Source organism: Pongo pygmaeus, chromosome 5 (genome assembly GCF_028885625.2).
Source record: "Pongo pygmaeus isolate AG05252 chromosome 5, NHGRI_mPonPyg2-v2.0_pri, whole genome shotgun sequence".
NCBI classification, from domain to species: domain Eukaryota; kingdom Metazoa; phylum Chordata; class Mammalia; order Primates; family Hominidae; genus Pongo; species Pongo pygmaeus.
Window position 1 is genome coordinate 135,786,299 of NC_072378.2, and position 24,431 is coordinate 135,810,729.

Below are 24,431 nucleotides of genomic sequence, written 5' to 3' on the forward strand. Positions count from 1 at the left end.
CCTAATAGCTGTAAGAATCAAATTAAGTGATGTATTTAAAAGCAACTTGAAAACTAATAGTATTTTTAGAACATATTCAAGGTAGAACAAGCAACTAAAAAAAGTATAAATGAAACTTTAAAAGTTAGCTTTTAAAATGTTTTACTGTGATACTTATTAAATTGAAAAGGGATAAATTATTTTTCAGATTGACATTCTGAAAAATGTAAATGTTTAACCAATCTATAAAACTCTTAAAATATAAGGTACATATTTATTTCCTCTACTGTGATGTACTGAGCACCACTGGATTCTACCCTCTGCAAATCCAGCCAACAGTGAAGACAGTATCCCTGCCACCAAGATCTTATGCTCTAGGAAAAATCTCAGGTGTTTAATAACCCCTAACCCCATCTCAAAGCATTAATCAGTTTACATAATGATCATTTAAAGATAGTGAGGACTAGAAATATTATATACTACATAAATAAAAGACATTTAAGAAAAATGTCTTTAAAAAGTGTTACTATAATTTATGGAATCAGTCTGCATGATGCATATTTATGACAGTCCCTTCTTGGGAAAATATGACTGGAGCATAAGAGTAGTTACATCAGTTTATATTCTCTTTGCCTTCCTTGATGGCAAACAGCATGCACATAAGTACTTCTCAAGGATACTAACCTGGCAGTGCCATCAGATGATGAAGTAAGGATGTAGCGATCATCTTTCGACCAGGAAAGATCATAAATGATATTGAGGTGGCCACACAATTCTCTCATGAAACGTCCAGAAGGAATTTCATATACTAATGAAAATATTTAGAAATTAGGTTTCCAGACAGACGATCCTTAATCCAATAATATACAAATACAAAATTTAATATTATTTAGACATAAGCAGTCTATAACAAAATTATAACCAAAGACATTTGCAGCATAAAGAAAATTTAAAAATTTACTTAAGAATAGTTTTTCATTTGCTTTACACAAAAATTCACATGCAAAATTATCAGTTAAAATTTTGCTATAATTATCAATTATTTTCATCTCTTTAAAGAAATCCCCTAAGAATCTTTAATAATAAATTTATATCAGTTGAATAATAACATTTACATTGCAATTCACTTAATATATTCTATAATTTGGGCTTTCATTATTATTTCACCTGAAAATCAACTAAATGCCAACCAAAAATTTAATTATTTGAAGTAATGAGAAATTTAAATTGTTCTATTGTCAAAAGTAAATTTTAATACTAAAATGAACAGAGATAGTAATCAGGGATAGTATGGGAATTAACAATGACTCAATCAGACACACAAAGCACTGTGGTATTTTACTATATGTTTAAACATACAAGGAAATATAAGATAGTAGCACGGAAAAACAAAGTTTCCAAGTCTATGCTTCCATCTAGTGGTAAAAATCAATTGCCCTTTAAAATACTTAGCAGTTCAGAAATAACAGCAGTCCCCCCTTATGTGCAGTTTCACTTTCTGTGGTTTCAGTTACCCGCAGTCAACCATGGTCTGAAAATATTAAATGGAAAATTCCAGAAATAAGTAATTCCTAAGTTTTAAAATGCACATCATTCTGAGTAGTGTTATGAAATCTCATGCCATTTAGCTCCATCTCTCCAGCATGTGAATTATCCTGTGTTCAATGTATCCATGCTATAGATGCTAACTGTCTATCAGAAACTTAGTAGCTGTCTCAGTTATCAGACTGGTTGTCACCCAGTGCTTTTGTTCAAGTAACCTTTATTTTACTTAACGGTCCCAAAGTGCAAGAGTAATAATGTTGGCAATTGGCATATGCCAAAGGGAAACCATAAAGTACTTCCTTTGACTGAAAAGGTGAAAGTTCTTGATTTAAAAGATTTAAAAGATTTAAAAAGGAAAGAAAAAAAAATCATATGTTGAGGTTGCTAGGATCTACAGTAAAAATCTTCTATCCGTGAAATTGTGAAGAATGAAAAAGAGGTTTGTGCTAGTTTTGCTGTCACACCTCAAAAAACAAAAGTAATGTCCTTTAGTGCATGGTGTTTTGTTAAGATGGAAAAGATATAAATCTGTGGGTGGAAAGCATGAGCACACATGTGTTTCTACTGATGGCAATCGGGTTCAGTACTACTTGAGGTTTCAGGCTTCCACTGAGGGTCTTAGAACATATCCCCTATGGAAAAAGAGGGACTACTGTACTTGTGGAATAGCAAAGTAAGAGTCTTAGAAAAAAATCTCCTCCCCACAGAAGCAACAAGAACACTGGCAAAAACTGTCAAAAATCAACATTCTCAGAACTCTGAAAATTAAGCAAAGCTTACAAAAATTTGAAGAGTATTTAAGAAAAATGGCTGAATTTGGTAAGAACATTGAGCTTTATGGTGTTTTAACTTGCTGTGTTCTCATTCCTGTCTCAAACTTTAAAGGAGCCTTAAAAACCAATAAAAATCAGGAGACTAGTAGCCACTGGATGGGGCAGAACAGGTCTGATGCTCCCTAAAAGCCCCATCCCCAAAGACTTCTCACTATTTGACAGTCTGGCCCTCCAGGAAAGATCCACTGTCAGGGCCTGACTTTATTTGATCTGGCTCACAGCATGCTCTGGGAGGACAGCCCTAACCCTAAGGTGCATGTCAAAACAACCCGTGGCATCATTTAGTATCACAGCTGCAAGTGAGGCTAAGAGGAGGCTCACCAAAGAACTTAAAATAAAAACAAAAAACAAAATAAAACACAACAAAAAACCGGGCATGAGATGTCCATAGGGGACACGGATAAACTCCAAAATATTCCTGGGTATCTAGAAGGATTCCCATCCATGTATGTGAAGGGAATATGCACAACCAAGAAAGACCTGACAGGCTTTACCTCTCACTCGGGCTGAGGTGAGGAGGCTCAGAACAAACAGAAAGTAAAGCTAAGGCAGAGTTGTAGATTGTGTACCGAAGCATTGAAGGTATACCGCAACACAGACAGAGTCCCTTGGCAAAGACCAGTAGACCTATCCACTCAAGTGTTTAAAAATCTCTGTCCAACCACAACAGTGGTCTCTGTCTGACCACTAACTTAACCGAGCACAGACATCAATGGCAACACATGACAGACAGTAAAGACTACAGAATTAGTCCAAAATCACAAAGCTAACTGCAAAAATAATAAATCTTGGGTGGGCGTGAGGGGAGAAAGGGGGGCATCTGATTTCCAGAGCTGCCACACTGTATTATTAGAACATCCAATTTTCAATACAAAATTATGAGAAATGGAAAAAACAGGAAAGAGTGGCCCATACACAGGGGAAAAAAGTCATCCACATAGAAACTGAGGAAGCCCAGACGCTGGGCTTTCTCAACAAAGACTTTCAATCCACTATTATAAATATATTCAAAGATCTAAAGAAAACTATATCTAAAGAATTAAAGTGTGAAAAGGATTTCCCACCAAAAAAGAGAGTATCAATAAAGAAACAGACATGATTAAAAAAAAAGTCCAACTAGAAATTTTACAGTTGAAAAGTACAATAAGTGAAATAAATAATTCACTAGAGGGGCTCAAAAGCAGATCTAAACTGAAAGAATTACTAAATTTGACAATAGGTCAACTGAGATTATCCAGTCTGAAAAAAGCAGAAAAAGAATGAAGAAAAATAGAAAAGTTTCAGAGACTTGTGGGACACCACCAAGAGTACCAACACAGGCATAATGGGACTCCCAGAAGAAGAAAGATAAAAGGGCCAAACAGAACATTTCAAGAAATAATGACTGAACACATCTCTAATTTGTGAAAAACATTGATCTGCATATTCAACAAGTTAAAGAAATTCCAAGTAGACACATCATAATCAAATAGTCAAAAACCAAAGACAAAGATTCCTCTCCCTCCTCTATTTTTGAGATTTAAGCAATATCTCAATCTACACAGCATTTTAAGCAAGTTTATTTAAGCATAAAGTAACATATTTATCACAGAAGCTTTTAAAACATAAAATCAGAATAAAATAATTCTTTCACTATCCAAAAGAAATAAATTACTATTAATAACAGGAGCATTTCCTAAGAACCTTTTTTCTCTCTACATATGGGTTTTTGGTGAATTTTAAAAATAGCATAGTGGTAATCAAACGACACAAGTGATTTTTTATTTTTAAAATTTATTACTATTTCATGGGGAGCAATATCTACTTAATAAATGCCAATCAAGTCAATTATGAGTCCCTGATGAAAAAAAAGGAATCAACCAAGTAATAATAGCAAACTGTGTTAAGCTGAGGAAAGTTCAATAAGATCTAGTGTTTAGGGCAGATGCCCACAAGGAGCTGGCTACTTCTGCAGAGGAGAGCTGGTTTTATTATTGAGTCAGAAGTAAAGGAGAGAGTATTTAATGTTTCTAAGTCTGGAACAGTATGATAATGCTCACTTTAGAATGTCTCTAAAGCAACAGAAATAATTGCTTGGCCTCTCTGCTGACTTCTCTATCATAATGAGAAGTTTTCATCTAGGTACTCTTGAGTCAGTTATTGGTATTCCACTACACAGCAAATCTGGAGGCTTTTGTAACTCAAATCATCACTGCTATCAACTAGCCACATTGAACTAATGTTCCCCATGAGATTTATTAATCCTTGTTTCCAAATTTCTATATTTAAAATATAAAATGTTTACAAAAATCCTCCTGCATGTTTTAAAAACAAATTTACCATCTTTCATTTGATCATTCTCATTCTACTTCTGAACAGTTACTGTATAGAAAAGTGTAAAATTATTATAAAAGAACTTTCTTTACTTGAAGAAATCCATTTTCTTTAATTTAGTAGTACAGGGGATTACTCAAGTTACGATTTCCATGAATTTAAAAAAACTAAAGAATGTCCTCCACGTGGACTACAATCAGATGAAACAGGTGGGATTATTACTCACAAATAATTGGATATCCATCCCGGCTGGCACAAGCTGCTGCTAATATTCTTCCATTGTGGGAGAAATCAAGACAAAAACATCCTCGTTCTCCTGCATTTAGTGAGAAGAGATGTTTGTTTGGGATACGACAAGCCTAAAAAACATACATTTAAAAAATATAAATTAGCAAACATTAAAAATCAAAGGCTAGTTTTTAATTTCAATTACTGTAGTTCTTTTAAGTCCTTTTATGACACAGAGAAAGAGAAAAACAAGCATGCAGAATGCTGAAAAACCACAGTAAATTACTTTGTAAAAAGAGAATGAGTGCCCATGAAATTTTTAAAGTTCTTCATGTAGTACTTAATTCACCTAAATATGAATAGAAAAATTTCAATATCTGATACTCTAAAGCCATCACTGCCACACTGCTTCTGTATAGCTACTAATAGAATGTATGTCACAGCCTTATTCTATGACAGCACTAGTAAGTAACTTTTGTTAAAGTCACAAGCTTTTTTTAAGACCACAAGTACCTATGGGGCCTAGCTTAAGCCAGAATGTATGAATGCTTATTCTCTTTGCCTATCTTAAAATAATTACCCCTTGTGGCTGCCTTCCAAAATGTATTTTCAAAGTAATCAATTGGCCTTTATTGGTCTCTCATTCATTATTACAATTTCTTCAAAATTTTAATGTTTTCACCCTCTTCTACCAGATGAAGCCCCAATTTTCTGGGTATTAATATCTACTGTAGAAAATACCAGTTACGTTTATTTATCCTAATTCTAACTCTTCCAACCTTCAGTGAGCCTTAGTTCTTCTGTTTCTTATAATTCAAAAAGTTGAATTAAACGTATATTGGGCTCTTACTATATGCCATGAAAGTTGCACTTTATTACAAATGTCTTTGAATATATTCATCACAGCCACCCTATGAGTAGCTATCACTAGCTAAGAGTAACCATTATTAGCTCTATATGGCTAAGAGGGATTATTCAAAGGGTCAAGCCTAGCTTAATGGACCTACTCAAAGACTGTTACTTCAAGGGCATGCTTTCTAGACAGGTACCAGGTTTTTCACAAATAGTACCAAGATCTAGCAGTTCCTCCAGAGACAGCATTATGACCAGCTACTAGGAATGTGAAAAATTCAAAAGAATTTGTTAAGTGTCAATCATGTACCAGACTCCATGCTACCCATTCTTTCTCTGCATTCTCCAGACTCCACGCTACCCATCTTTTCTCTGCATCCTCCATCAACATAATTAAGAAAAGGGAGAGGAGGGTAACAAGGGAACAAAAACTGAAAGAAATGTCAGGAGGCTTTATAACCACTTGCTGCTGCTCCTAGAGTAGGAAGTGTAGTTAAGGAAAACTCTGTGCCCAATCACCTAGGCTGAAAATGAAAACATTGAAGCCACTATCAAGTTCTTTGTATTCTCAGGGTTTGACACTGTGCCCTATCCAGAACAGACACTCAATGAAAGTCTGATAATAACAATAAAGGTCCTCAAAAGCCTTGACTCTTTCCCCTCCTTTACTACCTTGTCAGTCACTAAATCATGCTGGTTTTTACTTTCTGTCTCTCATATTCATTAGACACTCATCACCTCACACATCAATGACTGCCATCTAATTCTAATGTTACTACTTCAAGATCTCCCCATGCCACTGCCTGCGTTAATTCATCCTCAAATACAATTGTTATTTTTCTCACTCGCCCGAAAACCTTCCATTATTCCTCACATCCCTCACAATCAAGTATTAGGCTACCATTTGAGACACTCCACAATGTGGGCCTCATCCAGTACACTACTTTATCTCCTCTTTTACAAACTCTGGTTTCCAACCAGCTAAGCTTTCAAGTGCCTAATGAATACAACAGGTCCTTTCCCACTTATTTGCAACTTTGCCTTCATATGAAATACCCGTCCTTGTCCCTCCTTCACTCACTCCTACCTTGGGCATCCTAGTCTATCTCAAGCTCCACTGTTGAATGAGCCCTTCTTCCACCACTGTAGTTCAGTCTTCATATCTGCAATTCTCAAATGCTTTTAGTTTCGAGATGCTTTACATTCTTGAACATTTTTTTGGAGGCTATTTTGAGTTTTCATAAAAATAAAATAAAAATAACTTGCTAACTTTAAATGTCTAGCTGAATAAAATCTAGATTTTTGTAAGTGCCTCTACTCTCTTGTGAAATCACGTTATTTAGCCTCTAGAAAACGCTAGTACATACTTGTAAGAGAATGAATCTGAATGAGACTAGTAACACCTTAGAATCATTATGAAAAGAAGTTGACTTCAAGAACCCCCTGAAAGGGACTCAGAACTCCCAGAGGCCTCCAAACTACATTTTGAGAACTGCTGATCTGTACAATCATCTTTATACCTACATTTCCTCATTTCATCAAGACTTCCCTGAAGCATATCTGAAAATAAACAACACTGTAACTGCTTTCTTTTCCCACCTAACCTGGAAGTTCCCCAAGGGCATAATCTAAGTGTTATTCTCTCCATATTATGCTTAAAATATTCTAACTCAAAGTGATTTTAAAATGTATCTGTAAAATCAGCCTCAAAAAGAAAGTCAAATATGATGTAAAATATAGAAAATGAAGATGAATAAATAAGAATAGTAAGTTCTTATTTCTACATTAGATGTTTGAATAAATTAAGATTTTGGATAAATTTCATCTGGTAGCAGCTCATATGCATAAAATAAACCACTCCATTCTTTATAAAAACAAGTAAAACATTGCAAAATTGTATCAGCAATGCTTCTTGCCACTGCATAAAATGCTAATCTAGTAAGAACACTTTAGTAAAAGCTTAAATTCTGCTCAGCTTGTGGTAGAAGTATACACATGTACATATCTCTATCAAAGTGCAATTCAGGAAGAAGCCAGGTGCTGTAAAGAATTTCATGAATCCATAAACATTAGGAGATGAACGTCTTACAGACATCAAAAATTTGTTTTTTTTTTAAATTTTTAATTCTTTTTTGTAAAGAGATGGGATCTCACTCTGTCATCCAGGCTTGAGTGCAGTGGCACAATCATAGCTCACTGCAGCCTTGAATTCCTGGGTTCAATCAATCTTCCTCCCTCAGCCTCCAGAGTAGCTGGGACTACAGGTGCATGCCACCATGCCCACCTAATTAAAAAAAATTTTTTTAAGCGAATGGGTCTTGCTGGCCGGGCACGGTGGCTCACGCCTGTAATCCCAGCAGTTTGGGAGGCCGAGGCGGGCGGATCACGAGGTCAGGAGATCGAGACCATCCTGGCAAACATGGTGAAACCCTGTCTCTACTAAAAATACAAAAAATTAGCCAGGCGTGGTGGCGGACGCCTGTAGTCCCAGCTACTCCGGAGGCTGAGGCAGGAGAATGGCATGAACCCGGGAGGCGGAGCTTGCAGTGAGCCGAAATTGCACCACTGCACTCCAGCCTGGGTGACAGAGCAAGTCTCCGTCTCAAAAAACAAAACAAAACAAAACAAACAAACAAAAAAGAGAATGGGTCTTGCTACATTGCCCAGGCTAAAAATCTATGTTATCTGACTGCTGTTATAGGCTGAATTGTGTCCTCTCTCCTCCCACTCACACCCCCACCCCTTGTCACCCAAATGAATATGCCAAAGCTCTAACCCCTAACACCTCAGAATGTAACAGTATTTGGAGATATGGTCTTTAAAGAGGTAATTACATTAAAATGAAATAATTATGGAAGGGTCCTAATCCAATAGGGGGAGAGACAACAGGGGCGTGCATGCACAAAGATCATGTGAAGAGGCAGCAAGAGGGCAGCCAACTGTAAGCCAAGGAGAAGCCTCAGAAGAAATCAACCCAGTCAGCACCTTGATCTTTGCTATGGACTGAATGCTATGTCCTCTCAAAAACCGTATGTTAAAGCTGTAATCCCCTATGTGATAGTATTTAGACGTGGGGGTCTTTGGGAGGTAATTTGGTCCTGAGAGTGAGAAGCTCATGAATCAGATTCGCGCCCTTGTAAGAAAAGACGCGAGAAAGGTGATCTCTCTCTCCACCATGTGAGAATATAGCAAAGAGGAGGCGGGCTCCAAGTCAAAAAGCGGACCCTCACCAGGAACTAGGCTGGCTAGCATCTTGATCTTGGACTTCTCAGCCTCCAGAATTGTGAGAAATAAATGTCTGCTGTTTAAGCCACCCAGTCAGTGGTATTTTGTTATAGCAGCCCAAGCTAATACAATTGCCCAAGTGCCCAAACAAAGAATGTAAGATAGTGCTTATATACACATGCTAGGCACTCTATTATTATTTGTCAAATTAATTAATGGAAAGGCAAAATTGTGGTTAAAAACAAGGATAAATAGCAAGCATTTTAAGTAGTAAGCTAGATATCCTAGGAGTTATTGGAGTTTTTCAGGTAATAAGTAAACATCTAAATAAATCTGCTATTATCAAACACTTCACCTGCCCAGGGAGTCGTTTCCACTTGATTACTTCCTTTGACTCTTCTAATCCAGGTTCCGTGTCTACCGAGCTTGACTCATGGTGATGTTCACAATGCACTGGTTTACCTTTTTCCTCCTGAAGAGCCATCATAGAGCGGTAAGATGGCTTTATCTAAATATGCATTAAAATATGAAAATTTACATACCATGTTCACCTTTTTCTTTTTCTAGCATATAGTTTTTAAAATACTGAAACAAATAATATGAAAATATTTTCAAAATGTAATCCAGAAAAAAATTCTACTTTTATTTGTACATTATTCTAAATAAAATAAAAAAGCTGCTTAAAACTACAGTCCTATAACCAAAAAGCCATAAAAATTTTGGAGGAAAAAATATGACTACAAAGGTCACATGAAATGATTTTAATAACTCTATCCTTTGTTTCTGCTTCTTCACCAATACTTATGAGTTATGCCATGGCTCTGATATACTATCATATCTCTGGCTTTAATATCACAAAACTAGTATCATAAAAATCTCAAGTTTTAAAAATCCTCATTTCTCAAATAATAGATTTAACTCCATCCAAACCAATGCCAATCAGCCCTGTGGTGACAGTACATATCAGCTACAGAACGTGCAAATGACCTGAAAAATTAATGTCTTATAAGAAATTAGACAAAAGCAAAACTTTTTTATTTTAGGGCCAATTCTTTGCTAAGATTATTTATAATATTAATCTATGGAAAACAGCAGCAGTAGAAACATTACATACTGATTATTTGAATAATATTGTGAAAAATGTGCCCAGAAATCAGGAGTCTGCAAACTGCAGCCCACACACCAAATCTGGCCTGCTACCTGTTTTTGTAAATAAACTTTTATTGGAACACATCACATCCATTTGTTTAGTTATGGCCTACATATGTCTATGTAGCTATTTTCACACTATAAAGGCAAAATTGACTGAAACTACAGGGCCAAAGCCTAAAATATTTACTATCTGGCCCTTTACAGAAACTATTTTTCAACTCCTGCTTTAAATCAACCTTTTATCTTTAATTTTTGAAAATCAAATTATAACAAAACATTTTTCCTAATACTAAAAGCCACATTTCACATTTAAAATTCATTTAAGCATCTTTTAAATATCAGCTATTACAGGCTTAATATATAACCCCAGAAATCTATTAAAATTATTATTAGAGGCCTTATCTTTTTAGAAACGAAAAACATGCTATGTCACCATTTAATTTCAACAGTAGATGATATACCCTTAATATGTACTATTAACTTACACAGTCTGGAACTTTCATTCCTCTTACAGTTACGTACAATGTTGATGGGTAACGATTTCTTGGACATTTTGACCACCATTCAAATGCCTCAACAACATTTAAATGGGATCGAGGCTTAGTAGGTGGGTAATATAGCTGCAAGCGAAGTTTTGAGTTGATGTTTGCATTTCCATTGGCTCCCAGAAGCTTAAAATAAGAATTCATATAAAATGTTACCTTCATTGAAAGTAAATATATCCAATAAAGCAACAGCATAAAGTCAGAAACATTTTTAAAAGATTAATATGGTATGCTGAAATTTCTTAGTTTTACAAAGCAAAGAACATTAGTTAGTTAAGCACCGTTCCAGATCATTTTTGACAAAAGGTAACCCAAATGGCTTTTAAAATATTTTCCTGATAGCTCTCTTTTCATGTGTACAACAATTTCAGACTGTTGGTACAGCATTTACATTACTGTGCCAGATTTCACACTGAACAAAGTGATCAATACACGTTTGAAATAATTATGATAATGACTAAACTGTATATTTACACGACACAAATTTTCCATTTGTTTAGTATCAGTATTTTTAATGGTTAAAATTTTATGTTTTAAATTTTTAAAAAGTTAAAATATCATTTCAGGATAATTAAACTCATTCAAGCCATTCGTTACATTTTTTTCAGTATTTTAGTGTACCTTCTTTCAAAGGTCTATTTTTAAAACCCTATTAAACAAAACTTATGTTTAAGCTAACTAAACGGAGGTTTTTGTCTTTTTTTTTTTTTTGGCAGAGTCTCGCTCTGTTATCCAGGCTGGAGTGCAGTGGCAAAATCTCGGCTCACTGCAACTTCCACCTCCTCTGGGTTCAAGTGATTCTTGTGCCTCAGCCTCTCCAGTAGCTAGGATTACAGGTGCATGCCACCACACCTGGCTGATTTTTGTGTTTTTAGTATAGTCAGAGGTTTTGCCATGTTGGTCAGGCTGGTCTTGAACTCTTGGCCTCAGGTGATCTGCCCACCTTGGCCTCCCAAAGTGTTGGGATTACAGGTGTGAGCCACCACACCTGGCCCTAAATGGAGATTTTTATGAGAAAAATTAAAATCTTACCAACTCAGAATATGTTCTTTTTCATTAGACCATGACTCAAAATAGGAAATGAAACGTCTTTCTAACCTTTATGTCCTCTACAAATTAGAAGCAGAAAGATAGTTTGAACCCTTTGCAACAGTTCACACAAAACATGAAGTATCTTAAATTAGAAGAATAAGCACTGAGTGCCCGGAAGGTATTTAACAACTGTTACTTGTAGACTCATGTAACTTAATATCTTAAATTAGAAGAATAGGCACTGAGTGCAGGGAACACATTTAACAACTGTTACTTGTAGACTTATGTAACTCGGAAAGTAAAAAAAACAAACAGTCAAGAAAGACTCTAAGATAGTATTGTCCAAGAGAGCTTTCTATAATGATGGGAATACTCTAACCAATTTGTGCTAACCAATACGGAATCCACATGTGGCTACCCTGCACCTGAAGTATGGCTAGCACAAATGTGAAAGTAAATTTTTAATTATATTTAATTTGAATTCAAACAGCCATGTGACTTGTAGCTACCAAAACAGTGTAACTTCAAGTTCGTAAATCTGGGAGAGTGAACAGATGGTGGTACCACCAATTGAAGTGGCAGAGAGAGTAGCAAGGATACTCAGTTTGGGGGAATCTGACATACCTATAAGTCATCTAAGCTGAAATGTCCAGAGGTGACTGAATTTACAAATCTGAAGCACAGGTGAGAAAAGTGGTTCCAAGAAAGGTGGGCTAAAGATGAAACCATAAGTAGGACTGATATTAAGGAGGTAGGTAGAAGACCATGAAGGAAACTGAAAGAATGGTATAAGAAAAATTAGGAGAGGATGGTGTCAAGAAAACCAAGGTAACAGAGTTTCAAGAGTGTGATATGTTAAATGCATAGATGTGACAAAATAACTAAAAAATGTTCAATACATGTGGCAAACAGAAATCACTAGTGATTTGGTTGGAAAAGCTTTAGTGGCAGAGGCAAAATTCAGAACGTTGTTCATGAATGGTAAGTTCAGGAATGATGCATCAACAAGGAAAAAGAGATGGCAAAATATAGCCCATATTTTCCCCTACCCCTTTAGGAAAGAATGTAAAGACAATGGAGGTTATAAGCTGAGCGGGTGACATTGTGATTAGTGTCAAATGACACACAGGGGTAAAGAACCGTTCCAAATTGAGTAATAGATATGTTCAGTCATTAAATCATAAGCACTCGAGACTCCCTTCATAAACTCTCCTACAGCTCCCCAAAGCTTATCACGGTGATTTAAAAAAGATATTCCCCAGCTTCTAAATCATACTTTCCATAGATTGTTTTAATTTAAACAGGCAATTTAGTTTACATTAATATGTTGTTTAGCATGAGTAAACAACTAAGATTCAGCCAAGACCCTGCCATTATGGTTATAAATTATATAATGTAGAGCTCAAATAAATAAGACTTTATTACTTTTTAGTTTAAAAGAATAGCCACATATATGTACTAAAGAACTGAAAGTACCTGAGAATCTGAGGCATAGCTGAGAATTAGGATAAAGTCTCATTTGAACTACTGTAATAACAATTATCCAAGACATCCCTCGTACCAACAGGATAGGTAATAAAAGATTTAAATTTTAATTGTCTTCATGCCACTTCCTTTTTTTTTTTTTTTTTTTTTTTTTGAGATGGAGTCTCACTCTGTCACCCAGGCTGGAGTGCAGTGGTGCAATCACGGGTCACTACAACTTCCATTCCCCATGTCCAAGCAATCTTCCCTGCTCAGCCTCCTGAGTAGCTGGGATTACAGGCGCACACCACCACACCTGGCAAATTTTTGTATTTTTAGTAGAGACAGGGTTTCACCATATTGGCCAGGCTGGTCTCAAACTCCTGACCTCAAGTGATTGACCCACCTCACCTCCCAGCAGGAGTCAGCTACTGCGTCCGTCATGCCACTTTCTTGAAGATGAATTTTATCCTTGCCACTCTATCATCAATGATTAATTCCCTCAATATATATTCACCAAACACTTTCTATGTGACATTAATATGCTGGAAGCTGGTGATATTATAGCATGGAGTTTCAAGAGAGTGATACACTAAATGCAAAAAGATCTAGTAAAATAAGGACTAAAAATGTTCAACATATTTACCCAAAAGAAGTCACTGGTGACTCTAAAAATCTTACAGTCTAATGAAAAAGACAGGTAAGTGTTAGAAGACGTGAAGCACATAGAACACCTTACTCTTTCTGGGGGGTGGGGATGGGATAAGAATTCTTGACTGCCATTTTTGCCAATGGCATAAGATGAATAAATAAATAAAAATCCATATAGTACTTAGAGGTAAAAATGTCCTGAAATATGTTACTGCTTCCCAAGTGCAACTTACAGTAAATTCTGCAGGTCTGCACAAATCTTAGCATAAAAGAAATGCAGTTTCTAATAAAACCACATGATGGCACTGTTTACTATGTGAAAGTGAATTTTTTGCTTTTTTTTTTTAATGGCTTTTTTTCTTTGCTGTAAATCAGTATGGAAGGTGGTATGGAAAAAGGCATAACAGATTTATATAAGGGTGATCATAGATAGTACACTGGACCAGGTGATTCCTAAGGCCACTCTCAATTACTTACTCACCACAGCCAACCTGGCGGCTGTTCAGCTGTTTGACTATAATACTTCTAAAATCTCTCTCTAACCTCCAATATGTATTAAATGTCTCAACTGGATTTTCACAGCATCTGTTCTATAGCACATAATAATACAGGTAACAGGTTTGTATAGAAATTAAATTGGAGGGCAGCTATATACAATGTCTAATTTATCTATAAATGTACTGAATTTAGCAGACTGTCTCACATTTTATAGATCATATCTGTTGAAGGAATGGATTCACAAATGAAAACGTTTTTATAAGATGGTATGAAATAATTACTCAAGACTTTTCATAATTTAAATTGATGTTTGAAGGAATAAAAGATAATTACAAAATTAAAATATCCTTTTTTAAACATCAATCTACGTCTTTCATCTTTGCTGAAACATCTCGTCAAAGACACCCTAGTCAGAGACACCTAGTCAAAGACAAATGTACAAAGACATTTTTTACCTAGACTACTGTAAGAATTTCCTAATGTGATTTTCAAGTATCTACATTTGCTCCCTCTAGAATCTGTTCTCCACATAACAGAGTATATATCTTTCTAAAACACAAATCAGATTATTTTATTGTTTTGTTTAAAATCCCATAGTGGCTTCCCATTGCTCTTTAAATTCTATAATGGCTTCCTCTTGCTATAATGACTGATAAGATCTCATCATAATTAACATCCTGTTGACCTTAGCAACCTCTTCATGCACTATTCTTCTCCCCTTAGTCTCTGTCCTCCAATCTTGGTGGCCTTCTTTTGATTTTGTGAATTAACCCTGCTCCTTCAAATATCAGGGTTTTTGCATATATTGTACCCTCTACCATGGACCATTTCTTCCCCACTGGTGGCAGTGTGCCTCTTCCTCAGGAATGTTTTCCCTGACCCCACAGTTCATCATCCATCCCATACCTCTTTATGATATTTATAAAAATTTATAATTAAATGATAAATTGTGAAATCAATTGTTTTATGTTTGTGTTGCTGGAATACGAAGTCCAGGAGTTCAAGGAATTTGTCATCTTTGTCCACTGACAAGAACAGTAGCTGGCACATAGAAGTCTTAATATTTGTTGAACTGAATAAATAATGGCATGGCTGTTTGTGTCTTTTTTAATGCTACATCCTCAGAACCAACTAGTGTAACTGGCACATATTGGGCCATCAATAAATATTTAAGAATCTGAATGAGCATAACCTGAGCTTGAATTAGTAACTCTTCATCCCTACAACCTTACCTTAGATTCTAATTCCTTATATGAGACCAAACTGATTTGGGAGAAAGCAGCCAACTAAATTTGAAGACTATTTTAAAAGTGTTTAAAATGGATGAAAAACATACCTTAAGAAATGCCCAGGCAATTTTCCGAAAGCCACATTCTTGGTTTTGAACCTCAGAATTATTCTTAATTTCATCCATGCTTAAGAAATCAAGAATCTGCAAATAAATTCACAGAAGACTAAGCTACCTAAAATTTAATATTTTCTAATGGTACATTATTAAAACTTTAAAAAATCATCTGTATAGTACTTAAAAACATTAACCTTTACAGGGAATAAAAACATTTTTATCTCATTTCATTCACCTTAAAGTTAACTCATTCAGTTAGGGAGGGTCCATTTTCTGACTATTTTATCTTTCATTAATAAATACTAAGATTTATTTCAAATCCAAAGCAAAGTGTTAATCACCTCAAATATAACCTAGGTACAAATATACTAGGCATAGAATTCTTAAGCTTTCATTGTTTTTTATGTATCACAGCAGACTTTAAAGGATTGTTTGTTTAAAAAACTCACAACCTTATTTCTGGGTCTTTGTCTTGGATCACCTTCCTGAAGTTGGGGTTTTTCTCTTTGGATGTATGTTATAATTAGGCTTCTCAAGAGGATTTCTTCCATTCCTCTATCCTGTCTGGACATTAAAGCTCATGAATTTGCAACCAACCTGCCAGAGATCGTATTCTAGATATTTATCAGAGGCTATCACTTCAAACTTACTGGTGCTTATTAAAAGCTCAGCTGCGAAAATGAGATCTTTATAGAAAGAAGACTGCTTAAGAAATGATACAGACTCCAATCATCCATGCTTTTTGGATACCTAAATCTTTTTTACAGATATAATACATGCTCAGTGAAAACATAATGTAAAAAATATATATATGCAAAGTAAAAACAACTTGTAATCCAGACCCATAGATGGTCACCATTAACATCTAGTTTGCAGGCCAAATCTTTTTCTGTGCATTCCTAAACATATGTGTGGAACTACAAATCTAATAATGCTATTTCACAAATTATTTTCATATAGTATGTAGTGAATATCTCTTCATGTGAATACATACACATGAATACCGTAATGTTAATGACTGCCTACTATTCTTCTGTCACAAATACCATAAATTTAACAAAAATTATAACTTATTTAACCAAATCTCTTACTGATCTAAATGTAGGTTATTTTATCTCCCTAAAATTTTTGCTATTATAAACAGTGCTGAAATAAATATCCTTGCACACACATCTTCATGGACTTGTCATTTTTTTCCTTAAGATAAATACCTAAGAGTAAAATAACGGTTTTAAAGACTTGTGAGACATTATCAAGTTGTCCTCAACACTTAAAAAACTGAGATCAAAAAGCAATTGCATAGGCAATAACATATTACATGAAAACTTAAGAAGCAACCAAAAGCGTTTATAATACAACAATCTATCCTTCTTCATCTCTTAATACTAAAATGAATACAGAAGAAAATTTTAAAAATGACAAATTTTGAAGACAAAGAAAAAATTCCTTAAGATACAAATTATATCCATTTTTCAACAATAACAGCTTTATGTAAATCACACACAACATAATCACAAATGTAAATATTGGAATATTTGTACCATAAATACACATAGACAACCTGAAAGTCAAGGATCATAAAAACAAGTAATTCTACAAAATGAATCTTTGACACTGGTTATGCCAAGTCCCTTGCTGTTCCCATGCTAAACTTCTCCATCTAGCTTACACTGGAAGGGGGCTTTCTCTATTTTCCTTTGCTTATGGAGACAGAACACATGATAGAGAAAAGAAATGTGGTATTCTAGGTTCAAACTATCTCCAAACACATTTTCTTAAACTTAAAATTTGAGTAACTTTGGGGAAATCACTTTTATTCCAAACCTTGTTATCATTTTCAGTAAGAAAATTATATAATAACAACTAGTCAGCTCAAAAGCCATCTATTCCATAAAGCTTTCCCTGACTCCCCTGACCCGCCACTAACCCTTCACATATCATAAGTTCTACATCATTTTTGTATATATTAAATTGCATTAACTGATCTGTGTACATTTATCTTTATTTATCCAGGTGGTACACATATTCTTAGGGTGTCTGACGGTTAAATGAGTTTATGCTTTGTGAAATGGGTTTAAAATGGAGAAATGCATTCATATCGAGTGGATTCATCACTTCACTACAGTTAACAGTCACAGGGCTGTTGTAATTATTAAATGATACAAAGTAGGCCAAATGGCTAAATAGTAAACACTCAGCAAATATGCTATCACTGTTTATAAAAGGGCGTCTCACTTGTATTCCACAGCATTCTACAAACACTAAATCCTAGAGATTAAATTCTCACACAACTTTTTTTTTTTGCATTATTGGACTACTAAAAATAATAGCTTACATTTGTGCTATTAAATATTAACTATCATTTAATTTGAATTGGTCCATTCAATTCATACCTCAAAGAACAGGATGACTTTAGGACTCTCATCAGAGCCTCGAAGCAAATAGGGAAAATTTTCATTAAATACAATTTGTTCTTCCCACTCTGGAAGTCTTGATTTTAACTGTTTAAAATCATATGGCTGGGTCATAATAGGAAGAATATAATCCACATTCTCTTTTTCATAGTAAGATGAAACAGGCCGTTCACTGTACAAAAAAATACTTCCATTAACACAATTTTTATAATTTTGAGGTGAGAAAAAATATATAGTGTACAAGGTGAGGCAACCAGAAATAATGAATAGTCATAATAATACAAAAGGAAAAATTATTTTGAGTGTCCATCTAGAAACTCACAAATTTTATAAGACTTAAAAGTAACAGTCCCTCTTACATTTGTATACTATCAATCGGCTTCACATGATTATTTTATTATAAAGTGAGAAGTATGATTACACCTTTGCCATATAAAGCTGGGATAAACTAACTCCTTCAGAATTTTATAAGCGTTTATAATAAAATAGACATTGCCAGGCACAGCAGCTCATGCCTGTAACCCCAGCACTTTGGGAGGCTGAGGCAGGTGGACTGCTTGAGCTCAGGAGTTTGGGACCAGCCTGGGTAACATGGTGAAACCTCGTTTCTACAAAAAATAGAAAAAAAGTTGGCTGGGCATGGTGGCACATGTCTGCAGTCCCAGCTACTTGGGAGTCTGAGGTGGGAGGATCACCTGAGCCCAGGGAGGTTGAGGCTGTAGTAAGCTGTGATTGCACCACTGCACTCCAGCCAGTGAGACAGAGTGAGATATTGTCTCAAAAAAAAAAAAAAAAAGACATAAAATTGATTTTACATAAAAAAGGCACAAGACTGTAAACCCTTTGAGTTGTCATATTTTCTTTGTGTGCCCTAAGGCAAATGAATAAGTGAATGGGTTTTTTTTGGACAATCTTCCTGTTTCCATTCCCCACTGGCTTTCCAAACAATTTTTTAAAAAATTCTAGAATAAATGTGTATTTCATTGTACTTTTCATTTGGGATTTCAAGCATGCATTAGCTATAGAAGTACTCTTAGAAAAAACATTCAAGATTCATTTACCTTACCTGAAGCCCAGATAACATTACTTTCAAAAGAAAAATATGAGGTTAGACAATTAGCATTTACAATGCAATATAAAATATTTACAATGCAACTTTATGTCATAAATTATGTCTACTAAGCTGGCAGAAGCTCTCTACCACTTAAAATGAATTATTCCCTTCCATTTAAAGGTAATTACTGAGCCAGGCGCGGTGGGTCATGCCTGTAATCCCAGCACTTTGGGAGGCTGAGGCAGGTAGATCGCCTGAGGTCAGGAGTTCGAGATCAGCCTGGCCAAACCCTGCCTCCACTAAAAATACAAAAATTAGCCAGGAGTGGTGGCGGGTGCCTGTAATCCCAGCTACTTGGGAGGCTGAGGCAGTAGAATCGCTTGAACCCGGGAGGCAGAAGTTGCAGTGAGCCGAGATTGAGCACTGCATTTCAGCCTGGGCGACAAAGCGAGACTCCATCTCAGAAAAAAAGTAATTACTGAATTAGATGTTCTCCATTTCTTCTACAACATTCTGATCAATGTTAATGATTGATGAACACCTACAACTAGTAGGCTATTCTCTAATACAAATCCATAACTCTATTCCCACTGACTTTCAACTAGCAATGGCAGAAAAAAGACTTCGACTAGTTTCAGTTTCAAGAATTAGCTGTGCAATTAAAAAAAATTACCTATCATCTTTCTTGACATATTGACCAGTATGCTCATCAACCACATGAATTTTTACCATTGGGTGAGAAATCATAAAATCTGACTTAAGTCTATCAGTTCGGTGAATGTAAACTCCCAGGACAAGGTCATCATCAAGCAAACATTTGGGATAAACCGGGCTATCTCGGCTTGTTATTTCATGAACACCATCACCATCAACATCTTCGTTATTATCTGCAACTACACGTATGGAAAAAAAAATCAATGTTATAATTAGTTGTTCCCATAGTAGTATTTACATATAACCTAATCTTTAAGATCTATGATGAGTTCACTGTGTTCAAAGGAACTTCAAGGGGAAAGAAAGAAAAAGCCACACAACAGCAAACCATAGTGTGAAAGTAAAATACTACATTTGCTAATGCATTACAAATAAGGTGAAAATTCCTTGTTTATATTTTTCCTAATAAGTAGGAGAAACATAAAAAGAAAAAAAAAGAGAGTCAAAGTCAGAAAAGTAACTTTATCTAGGTATTTTCTAAGTAGAATATATATGACTCAACTAGAATTTCTAATTCTGAGTAGGATGCAGCAGGTAAACACTTTGGGTAACAACTGGAAAGAGCCAAATAAATTACAAATATCTTATTTTAAATTTTAGAGGTATCAGAAAAGTACAGAAAGAAGGTATAGTAGACAGATTAAAATTCCAGAAAGGGAGAATCAGTCAGAGGTCAGCTGATGGACTGGCAGCTGTTTTTGTCTCTGGGGACATTTGCTGATTCAGAGTGTGAGCTGAAGATCAGAGTTTGGCTTAGGCAGAAAGTCACTGCCAGGAGAATGAGAAATAAACAAAACTTTTAGTGATTCCACAGGACTAAAATGATAAAACTGGAGATCTGAGAAGCCTCAAACACATGACCAATTCTTCTCACAAAACTGAATTCTGATGCTACAGAGAAGCTAGAGAGGTAGTGAAATCTCCCAGGCTTGTGGTGCTAGCAGACCATGATCTGCCAGGGGAAGGGGACCGAAACAAAACAGGCAAAGGTGAAGCCCTGGAGGGTGTGGTCTATTTACATTGACGACCAAGAGCAACTTTTCATCTGGGGTCATCTACCAATTCTGGTCACAGTTCTAGGTTGATAATCCAGGTGTGATTTCTGGCAGAAGGTTGCTACTGAGGGACAGAGAAACCAGCAGAGATTTTGGCATGCTGGGGGGGCTAGAGTGACAAAAATGGATACCTGAAGGATGTCTAACATATAGCCAGTCTCCTGCTCAAAGAATTTGCCAAATTTTGAAGCGGCATGAGACAGAAGACTAAATGGCTAAGTGGAAAAGTATTGAAGGGCTAAACTGGATCTCCCATTGTATTTAGGGCTAAAAAATCATTTAGGGCTATGAATTATTAGAGATAAAGAAGGGCGCTGTACTATGATAAAAGTGATAACTTGACAAGAGATACAAGAAAAATAAACTCAAAATCGGAATGGAAATGTTAATACCTCTCTCAACAGCTGATAGACTAAGTAGACCAAAAAAATTGATAAGAACTGAGCACAATTAAACTTGACCTAACTGACATACATAGGACATTGCACTCAACCTTAGAAATTGCATTCTTTTCAAATGAGCATGGACTATTTACCAAATCTGACCATAAAATGGTCATAAAAAAGACCTCAATAAACTCAGAGGATTGAAATCATTCATATTATGTTATCCGACAACAATGGAGGACAGAAACCAATAAAAGATAACTAGAAAAGCATCTGCTGCCTGAAACTAAGCAACATACTTATAAATAATGATCAATTAAAATGGAAATTAGAAAATATTTTGTGTTAAATAATAAAAATACACAATATTAAAAATTTTGGAGATGCAGGTAAAGTAGTACTTAAATGGAAATTTAGTCTTAAATGCATATAAAAGAAGCCTGAAATCTTTCTTATAAAACCCAATTTTAAAGCTAGAAATAAGTAGCAAATCAAACCCAAATAAGTACAAAGAAGGAAAATAATACAGTTACAAGAAAAAAATCACTAAAATAGTATATAAATGTACAATAGAGAAAATCAAAGCTAAAGGTTGGTTTTTGAAAAGACTCATAAATTTAAAATCCTAAGGCTGATCAAGAAATTGAGAGAAAACAAACTGCCAATACCATGAATGAAAAAATGGGACAGCCTTTCAGATGCTATAGAAATCCAAAATTTGGATTAAATAGACACATCCCTCAAAAACTACAGTCTATCAAACAGCTGAAAGAAGTAAAAAAAAAAAAAAAAGATTGATAATAAAGAAATTAAATCTTGATTTATATCAAGGCAAGCAAAATGATAAGGCATAAGGACTGAAAAAGAAGCGATAAAACTATCGTTATTAACATATTACATGATTGCATATGTAGAAAAATCAAAACAATATAAGAATAAACTCTGTGGGCAGCGATAGCTCACACCTGTAATCCCAGCACTCTGGGAGGCTGAGGTGGGAGAACTGCTTGAGCCCAGGAGTTTGAGACTAGCCTGGAAAATGTAGTGAGACCTTGTCTCTATAAAAAATTGCCAAGAATGGTGGTGCATGCCTGTAGTCCCAGCTACTTGGAAGACTGAGGTAGGAAGATCGCTTGAGCCTGGGAAGTATAAGTTGCAGTGAGCCGAGATCACGCCACTGCACTCCAGCCTGAGTGACAGGGCAAGACCCTCTCTCAAAAATAAATAAATAAACTCTTGCAATACGTGAATTTAGCAAATCAATGGATACAATGTTAAAAAATTTTAAATACATTTCTACATATATGTACCAGCAACAAATAAAACACAAAAATTTTTAAAATGCCATTTACAATATCATTAAGAAACATCAAATCCTAGGAATAAATCTAAGGAGAGATTCTGCTGAAATGTATATTGCTGGGATATATTAAATAAGATGCAAATAAATGGAAGTGCATACCAAATTCATAGCCTGAGAATCAATACTTTGTAAAAATGTCAAGTCTCTTTAGAGAGTTGTTATGCTGTGACTCTTTAGATTCACCCAGTCTAGATCAAAATCACAGCTTGCAAGACAGAATGAGGGTAAAAAGGAAGAGGGAAGACGGAGAAGCTCTTCTAAAATCCATACAGAAATGCAAAGTAAAGAATAGCCTAGACAATGCAGATGAAGAAGGAAAAAGCTAGAGTATAATACTAAATAGCAAGACCTATTAAAAAGCTACAGTATTTAGACACGGTAGTGTTGGTACAAACTGTCTAATGTAAAAGAATAGAGACTACAAAAACTGATCCACACGTAACACAGTCATGTTATTTATGGGAAAAGTGACACTGCAACACAGAGGGAAAAAGACACTCTCTTCAGTAAATGGTACTGAGTCAATTGTAATATATATTCACATGGGTATCTTGATCACTGCTTCCTATCATAAACATAAACCAATTCCAGATGAACTGCATATCTAAATGTGAAAAGTAAAACAGAAACAGTAAAACTTTTAAAATAAAACTTTTAGAATAAAACTTTTAGAAAAATATCTTCAGAACTTGGGAAAGATTTCTTAAATCACAGCACTTACCATCAAAGGAAAAAAATGGATAAACAGGACAATACAAAAATTTCTGTTTATCAAAAGACACCAATGAGAGAGAAATAATCAAACCAGAGTAGGACGACATTTGCGATATGAATGTGGGTAGGTATTTATATCTGAGAATAATCTCATATTGAGGTATATAAACCTATCACTACAAATCAATTAGAAAAAGACAATTCTGTGTTTTAAAAAATGCACAGACAACTTGAATATATTTACAAATGTCAAAATCTAAGTAGTTGATAAACATGAAAACACTCAACTTCACTAGTTACCATGGAAATAAAATTAAAACCAAAATGAATATCACTATACATTCCTGAAGAACGAGGAATTTAGTCACTCCTAAGAATGACTAAAATGTTAAAAAACAGTATTACATGTTGTTAAAGATGTGGAGTGACTGGAACTCTCAAACACTGCTAGCGTCAACTGGTAAACCAACTTTGAAAAACTGGACGTAATTATGAAAGCAAAAAATATACATAATCTATGACAGCAATTCCACTCCTAACAATATGCCCAAGATAAAGGTATGCATGTGCTTACCAAATACATGACTGCGATGTGAATTACCGCTTTACTTATAATTGCCTAAAACTAGAAACAACTCAAATGACCATCAATAAAATAGGCAAATTAATTGTGGTATAGTCACACAATGGATATCTAAATAATACAAAAACAGAATTAAGAATGAATAAGCTCAACTGTATGCAAGCAACAGTAGTATAAATCTTACAAAATTAACATTGAGTAAAAAAAGTCAGGCACAAGGAGCACAGTATTTATCATTCTATTCATATTAAAGTATAAAAATAAGTAAAAATAAACTCTGTTAGATGGCAAGGTAGTGGTTACTCACACAGGGCAACTAACGTGAAGGTGATTTTTCTGGGTGCTAATGATGTTCTGTTTCCTAATTTAGGTAATGATTTTATAGGTATGTTCAGTTTGTGAAAAAACTTTAAAAATATGTATATGAGTATACTGCTTAGTGCTTTATATATATAGAAACACATAAAACAAGTATACTGCTTAGTG

At 35.0% G+C, this 24,431-nt stretch overlaps 1 protein-coding gene across 21 annotated transcripts in view; it reads right to left on the minus strand.

Annotated features, from left to right (window-relative positions):
- AHI1 (Abelson helper integration site 1) overlaps positions 1-24,431 on the minus strand; it is a 210,875-nt gene that overhangs the window by 150,840 nt on the left and 35,604 nt on the right. For all 21 annotated transcript variants that reach the window (XR_010126792.1, XR_008503349.2, XM_054493553.2 and 18 more), the window contains 7 exons: positions 19,804-20,023; positions 18,056-18,248; positions 15,654-15,749; positions 10,613-10,798; positions 9,331-9,483; positions 4,897-5,029; positions 664-787 (listed from right to left, as the gene is read on the minus strand). Coding sequence is in view for 19 of the 21 variants with exons in the window: in XM_054493553.2 (XP_054349528.2) it covers positions 664-787; positions 4,897-5,029; positions 9,331-9,483; positions 10,613-10,798; positions 15,654-15,749; positions 18,056-18,248; positions 19,804-20,023 (1,105 nt within the window). In the remaining 2 variants the exon portion in view is untranslated. The remainder of the gene's footprint in view (positions 1-663; positions 788-4,896; positions 5,030-9,330; positions 9,484-10,612; positions 10,799-15,653; positions 15,750-18,055; positions 18,249-19,803; positions 20,024-24,431) is intronic.